Source organism: Dictyostelium purpureum, assembly GCF_000190715.1.
Source record: "Dictyostelium purpureum unplaced genomic scaffold DICPUscaffold_320, whole genome shotgun sequence".
In the NCBI taxonomy this organism is placed as follows: domain Eukaryota; phylum Evosea; class Eumycetozoa; order Dictyosteliales; family Dictyosteliaceae; genus Dictyostelium; species Dictyostelium purpureum.
The window spans coordinates 509-8,128 of record NW_003519656.1 but is presented as its reverse complement, the minus strand read 5'-3'; the positions used below and the strand labels follow the sequence as shown (position 1 = coordinate 8,128).

Here is a 7,620-nt window from a genome sequence, read left to right as displayed (position 1 = left end):
TTTTTTATTTTTTTTATTAATTAAAAATTATAATTTTCATACCACACACATATTTTTTCATTAATCAACTTCATTTTTTTTACAATAGCTCAACCTTAATAATATTCATTCGTTTTTTTACACTTGTACATTATTCCTTTTATTTTTTTTTCGTTATTTATTTTGTAAAATATAAATCTTTTGTTTGTGTATATTTTCATTTTATTTTTTTGTTTGTGTAAATTTCTTTTTTTTTTTGTTTTTTATTTGTAAATAATATATATCTTTTTTTGTTTGTAAATAATATTTTTTTCCTTTTTTATTTGTAAATAATATTTTTTTTTGTATATATCTTTTTTTGTAAATAGTATTTATCCTTTTTTGTTTTTAAATTATATTTCTTTTTTTTTTTGTAAATAGTATTTATCCTTTTTTGTTTTTAAATTATATTTGTTTTTTTTTCCCCCAGATAATTGTAAAAAAAATGGAGGATTTTTTATTAATGTGTATTTATTTATTTATTGTTGGTATCATTAGTTTTATTTTATCTTTTAGTATTGGAATTGCATGTTTAAAGATGACAGCTGTGTAAAAGTCGACTGCCAATACTGGGAAAATCACCAACAACAGGAACAAAACCAAAAAAACCAACAAAACCAACAACTCCAACAAAGCCAACAAAGCCAACAAAGCCAACATCAACAAAACCATCAAAACCAACAAAACCAACAAAATTCTCAAGAGTTGGATCAAGAGGATGAAAATGTTTTAGCAAAACCTAAAAAAGTAATTTTCAAACCAGAAGAGCTCCACCCACTAATGAAATGGAAATCAATTACAAATATTGGAGCAGGTTTATATAATATTGGTAATACATGTTTTATGAACTCTGTTCTCCAATGCCTTACATATTCACCAGCATTAGCAAACTATATGATCTCAGGTGAACATAGCAAAAATTGTACCAATAAAAGTTTTTGTATTTTCTGTTCTATAGAAATTCACATTATTGCCAGTCACAAAGCTACTGGTAAAGCTACAACTCCATTGGTAATTGCTAAAAATATAGAAAAGGTTGCACCAACATTTAGAATTGGTCGTCAAGAAGATTCACACGAATTTTTTTGTTTTGTAATTGATTCTCTTCAAAAGGTTTGTCTTTCAAAATTTCCAAAAGGTTCAATAAGTCCACGTGATTCAATGACAACCGTAATTGGTTCCATATTTGGTGGTTATCTCAGAAGTCAAGTTAAATGTACAGTTTGCCAATATGAATCAAATACATTCGACGAATTTATGGATTTATGTGTCGAAATCAACCAGGCAAACTCTTTAACTAAAGGACTTCAAAATTTTGTAAAACCAGAAATCCTTGATGGCGAAAATGGCTATAAATGTAAAAAATGTAATAAGTTGGTAAAAGCAGAAAAAAGTTTACAAATTGAAATCTCACCTCCAGTTTTAACAGTTCAAATTAAACGTTTCTCATTTTTGAATTCGTATGGTGGTAAAGATAATAAGCATATTCAATTTGGTCAAACTTTAGACCTTTCACCATATATGACCCAAAAAAATGTAATTATATAATTAAATAATTTAATATCAATAGTTATTTATAATAATATTAATAAATTTTTTTATTACAAAATTTTAGGATTATTCAATCTATGATTTAAATTCAGTATTGGTTCATTTAGGTGATAGCGCAAATTCAGGTCATTATTACTGCTATGTTAAAGGTTCAAATGGTGTATGGTATAAAATGGATGATTCAATGGTTTCACAAGTTAGTATACAAAGCTGTATTACGTTCAAAGGCCTATAATGTATTCTATACCAAGGGATATACTGAAAGATCCATCAACACAAATTCAGTTATCCCTAAAAATACATTGGGTCTAAAGAGAAAATTAGAAGATGAAGTTAGTGAACTACCAAAACAAGATATTAAGAAACAATTCAAAATTAGTGAAACTGAAAAGAAACCAATTGTTGAAGAAAAGAATTCACCAGTATCAAATGGTTCAAATCCAACCAACACAGCTGCACCAATTAAAGTTGTATCAACAGGAGCTAAAAGAAAATTAGAAGATGAAGTTAGTGAACTACCAAAACAAGATATTAAAAAACAATTCAAAATTAGTGAAAATGAAAAGAAATCAATTTTTTAAAGAAAAGGAATCACTAGTATCAATAGCTCTAAACCAACCAACACAGCTGCTTCCGATAAAGTTGTATCAACACTAGCTATAGTTAAAATCACCAGTTTTTAATGCTACCAAAACAAGAGACACAACAACCGCATCAGTATCAACCATCACAGAAACAGGAGTCACCAATAGATTATAATCATACTGCTACATTCAATACACAGCACCCGCAACTATAAACATTATTCATTCTGTATGTACCACTATACTCAAGTGCACAGTATCACTATTGTAATATTTTATTATGTTAAAGTAAGTAATTTAAACATTCAAATATATACATTAAAAATAAAACATATATTAATTTATTCATTATTTAATTACAGAGAGGGTAATATTACCAGATCAATTTATAATCATGAAATAGATGGCGATTAAATTAATAATTAAATCGTTTCATATTATAATTCAAATAACCATAATTATTTCTAGAATAAATATAATCAATCTTTACTTTTCAAATAATGATGCTTTTCAATCTAATCGACATTGAACATACCAACTTTATTCTGGCCAAGCAACTATGGTATAACATTAAAACCTTTTAGATGAATATAAGAACTAGCAGTCCTCACCTGGTATTATCTAGTGCATCAATTATGAAGAGAATATAAAGTACTAATACCTGAAACTCATTCAGTCCAAATTGTTGAACCCATCAAAAGATTTCCCAAGTATTCTCAAGTCATATATTACTTCACCATAATTAAATTTACAAATAACAGATAAAAAAGTATATTTAGTACTATTTAATTATTATTATCATTCATTTCTATATTTCATAAAGAGTTAGTTTTATAATTATAGATTAAATATTAATTAATAAAAAATAAAGATTTAACATTTATAACATATTTTTAAAAAACTTTTATTTTCATATTTTATTTTATTCTTCCCCCTACTGGGATATATACACAAATATTTAAAGGAGCAACTTTACAGAGTTACAGATCGATATGATTACTATTAAATTATTTAAACTATATGAATATCTTCGGCCTTTGATTTGGCTAATTTAAAACCAATAAAAAAATAATAAAAATAATAAAATAAAATATGAAAATAAAAGTTTTTTAAAAATCTCTTTGATTCTATCACCATTGATTTCTTTTGAAGTATCATGAACAGTGTGGAAAGATTTTTTACTACTGAATTTATCTTGAATAATTGTAATCTCTGATTTAATATTGTAATTTTCGGATTGAAGACCTTCTTGAGCTAATTCTAATTGTTCTAAAAGTTCTCTACATTAATTATATTTAAATGAGCATCAAAGAATTATTAGTATGAAAAACCTGAAGATTCAAAATCTACTTTATTTTTTTATTTCTATTCAAATTTATTTAAAATACACATATTTATAATTATTAAAAATTAAAAAATTCCCCTTTTTTTAAATTAATAAAAATTTTCATTGTAATAATTATTTTAATCAAAATTTTAACATACAATAACATATTTTTTAATTATCAATCTATATTGTTTTTTTTTTATTAATTATTATAATTTATTTTTTTATTTTTTATTTTTATTATTAATATTATTAAATACTTTTTAGAAATGAAAAAGTTACTTTGGTGTTTAATATATCATTCTTTAGAGAATTCAATAAAATTTTTATTTAAAATATTAGATTTAATTAAAGTGTTCAATTTTAAATAAATATAAAGAAAAATGAAATACAACTTTTAACATTCTTTAATTTAAAAAAAAAAAAAAATATTTTAAACAGTTCTAATTTTTTATTTTTTATAAATTATATTTTTTTTTTTTTAATTCATTAAAAATAATAGCTTTCAAAATTATAATCACATAATATTTTTTTTTAATTCATAAAAAATAATAGCTTTCAAAATTATAATCACATAATATTTTTTTAAAGATTATTTTTTTATAACCCTTTATCATTGAAACATTCCTATATTTCCTTTCAAAAATCTTTTCTATTATAGTATCCAATAAAAAAATGTACAACTCCAATAATAATAATAATAATCAAGATCTATCGAGCTCAACAGAAATTCATCAAGAAAAAAATCAAATAAACTCAAATATTTTCGAAAACTGCGCTTTTGTTTTTGACAAAACCATTAACCTTAAAAGAAAAAATCAGTTAATTAAAATTATTAAAAAGAATGGAGGCAAAAGCTGCTACTCATGCACAAAGGTAAATATATAACTTGTTTAATTGAAATTAATATTTAAAAATAATACTAATTATTATTAAAGGACACACATTTAATCACCACTAAAGAAGGCTATTTAGAGAAGACCCAAAAAGTTGAACAAGCTCTTTCTTTGGGTATCCCAATTTTGGTTAAAGAATTTGTCCATGATTGTGTATTAAAAAAAGAATTAATTCCTGTTGAAACCTTTTTAGTATCATTCTTAACATCTGTAAGTAGTAACTATAGAAATAAAAAATTAATTATTTAAATTCTAATATTTACCTTTTTTACAATTAGAATGCATCTATTTTATCCTCATCACAAGAGTTAGAGGTAAAATCAAATGATGTATATAAAAATATGCTTTCCTCCGTTAATAAAGTTAATCTTGATGATAATACAGTAACAACAACCGAAACTACAAAAAATAGCTCGCCAATCATCTCTTTGATTGCTTTAGAAGAAATAAATGGTAATAGTGCTAATACAGCTCAATGCAATCAACAATTTTTAGAAGCCGAAAATCAAGCACTAAAAGATAAAATCAAAGAGATTGAATATGAATTTAAATGCTATAAAATTGCAAAGGAGAATTTAGAAATAGAAAAAGATTTAGAAATAAAAAAATTAAAAGAAGTTCAAAGATATAATAGTACAGTCAAAGAATCACTCTTAAGAGATCTCGAGAATAGATGTAAAGAAGTTATTGATTTAGAATTTATATTAGAAGAATATCAAGCTCGTAATGCTAAACTTACAGACCGTTTGAAAAGTTCCAATAAACCAGATGGAAGTGATGAAGAGAAAAAAATAATCCAAACAAAACTCGACCAAATGACCACATTAAAAATTCAATTAGATAATGAAAATACTCAACTCAATTCTGAAATTGAAGGATTAAAAAAATTACACTCCCTCAGAGGCCATCATATTTTTGGTTTAGAAAATAATATATCAAGTAATCAAGAGAGTCAATCTAAAATACCAATTAATCATCAAAACCAAACAATACTAAATGAAGGTATTAAAAATGAGCTCGAAGGAGTTAAATCAAAAAAATCTGAAAAGTTGGGTGCTCGTATTGCAAGATTTTTTAGATGTGGTAGAAGTAATAGTGGTAGTGCTAAATTAGAATCAAACAATTCAAATAAATCCTCAACTAGTAAACTACCATCTTCATCATCATCAAATAATTCAACATCACCATCAACATTTTATAAAAATAACAACACCTCACCATTGGTACCTCCACCACATTTACCACCATTACCAGCTTGGAGATATAAATATATCTCTTTAGTTCTACCAAATTCACTTGCCAAACCATCTTCTGGAGTACAGAACTTGTAAATTCAAAAATAAAAAAATTTAAAAATGAATGATTCAAATTATAATCGATCATTCAACAGACGATTAATCAAAAAACAATTTATCATCAATTGATTCAAATACTAAAACAATAGAATGCAATTACATTTCAACTGAAAAGTTATCGAATACTCTTGCTTCTGTTGTTAAAGTAGATCAAGATGATAAGCAAACAACATTACAAATAATAGTTCACCAATCATTTCATTAAATACTTCAGAAGATATTCTGGTTATAGTGCAAGTACCACAGATTAAGCAAACAACAAATTTTAATTAAAGTATAACTTAAAAGACGAGCCATTAATTTTATTTTTATAATCACCAAATACTCATTCAGCCCAAATTGTTGAACCCATCAAAAGATTTCCCAAGTATTCTCAAGTCATATATTACTTCACCATAATTAAATTTACAAATAACAGATAAAAAAGTATATTTAGTACTATTTAATTATTATTATCATCATTTCTATATTTCATAAAGAGTTAGTTTTATAATTATAGATTAAATATTAATTAATAAAAAATAAAGATTTAACATTTATAACATATTTTTAAAAAACTTTTATTTTTATTTTCATATTTTATTTTATTATTTTTATTATTTTTTTATTGGTTTTAAATTAGCCAAATCAAAGGCCGAAGATATTCATATAGTATAAATAATTTAATAGTAATCATATCGATCTGTAACTCTGTAAAGTTGCTCCTTTATATTTGTGTATATATCCCAGTAGGGGGAAGAATATCTGATTTAATTGTTTACTTATTTCATATTCATTATAAGCTGTCTTTAGGTGTTGTCTGTCATTCTTTCAAAAGTATACCCCCAATTTTTAGTAAATATCAACACGTTATCATAGCCATTTTAAATTTTTAAAATAATTTATTTTTAAAATAATATTTATTTTTAAAATAATATTTATTTTTAAAAATCTAATAATTTTTTAAAAAAAAATTTTTTTTATTTTTTTATTTTTATTTTTTTATTTTTATTTTTTTATTTTTGTTTTTTTCAATACACAACAAACAAACAAACACATAAATAGTTTTAATAATGTAAACCATAGCACATCCAAAAAATAATAATAAAAATTTTAACATTACTGAAAATATGTCTTAAAACCTTTCTAGAACAAGTATGTAAATTAATACATTATTTTAAAACAACAACAACAACAACAACAACAACAACAACAACAACAACAACAACAACAACAACAAACCCATATACATATAGAAAATAAGGAAAAGGATAAACTTCAGCTTTTGTTAATATTGTTCAAATAGTGAAACAGTCTAATGGTTTTAGCTTATCAAATATATTTAAAATATGCGTTCGAAGAGTCTTTCCAGTCTGAAGAGCTACCTACCACCTTCAGCAGCACAGCCTGCAGCAGCAGCACCCGATGCAGTGATGGTCCTGAAAAATGTGAGGCGTTTTATTAATTATATAATAATAAGTCGAATTTGGTGATGTTTGGGTGTGACTGTTATTTCTTAATGAAGACTGCCTTTGGTTTGACACTATATTAATTTATAAAATGTTTTAATATTAGGACTTCAAGGGCTCATCAGATAGTAGTTCATCATCAGCCATCAGTTCATAGCCATTAAAAAACATTTTCACCATCTCCCAAACTGCTTCAAGTGCCCTGCCATTAGGGAAAACGATCAAGTATTAAAAGTCAATTATTCAAGATAAATTTAGTAAAAAATCTTTCCACACTGTTCATGATACTTCAGAAGAAATCAATGGTGATAGAATCAAAGAGATTGAACATAAATTTGAAATTTATAGAATTGCAAAAGAGAATTTAGTAATGAAAAAAAGATTTAGAAACAAAACAGTTATTAGAAAGTCAAAGAAATAGCAGTATTTTTGTTGTAGATC

At 24.5% G+C, this 7,620-nt stretch overlaps 3 protein-coding genes across 3 annotated transcripts; 2 read left to right on the top strand and 1 right to left on the bottom strand.

The window, feature by feature from the left end:
* Positions 1 to 798: 798 nt before the first annotated feature.
* Positions 799 to 2,150, top strand: DICPUDRAFT_156792 (uncharacterized protein; the record flags this gene model as incomplete). The annotated part of the gene is made up of 3 exons (XM_003292066.1): positions 799 to 1,554; positions 1,634 to 1,765; positions 1,797 to 2,150. The coding sequence occupies 3 exons, from the start codon at positions 799 to 801 to the stop codon at positions 2,148 to 2,150; spliced, it is 1,242 nt and encodes a 413-aa protein (XP_003292114.1).
* A 1,054-nt stretch (positions 2,151 to 3,204) lies between these two features.
* DICPUDRAFT_156789 (uncharacterized protein) lies at positions 3,205 to 3,646 on the bottom strand (the record flags this gene model as incomplete). Its single annotated transcript, XM_003292057.1, has 2 exons — positions 3,205 to 3,433; positions 3,639 to 3,646. The coding sequence occupies 2 exons, from the start codon at positions 3,644 to 3,646 to the stop codon at positions 3,205 to 3,207; spliced, it is 237 nt and encodes a 78-aa protein (XP_003292105.1).
* A 509-nt stretch (positions 3,647 to 4,155) lies between these two features.
* DICPUDRAFT_82744 (uncharacterized protein) lies at positions 4,156 to 5,707 on the top strand (the record flags this gene model as incomplete). The annotated part of the gene is made up of 3 exons (XM_003292065.1): positions 4,156 to 4,356; positions 4,419 to 4,586; positions 4,655 to 5,707. The coding sequence occupies 3 exons, from the start codon at positions 4,156 to 4,158 to the stop codon at positions 5,705 to 5,707; spliced, it is 1,422 nt and encodes a 473-aa protein (XP_003292113.1).
* Positions 5,708 to 7,620: the final 1,913 nt, after the last annotated feature.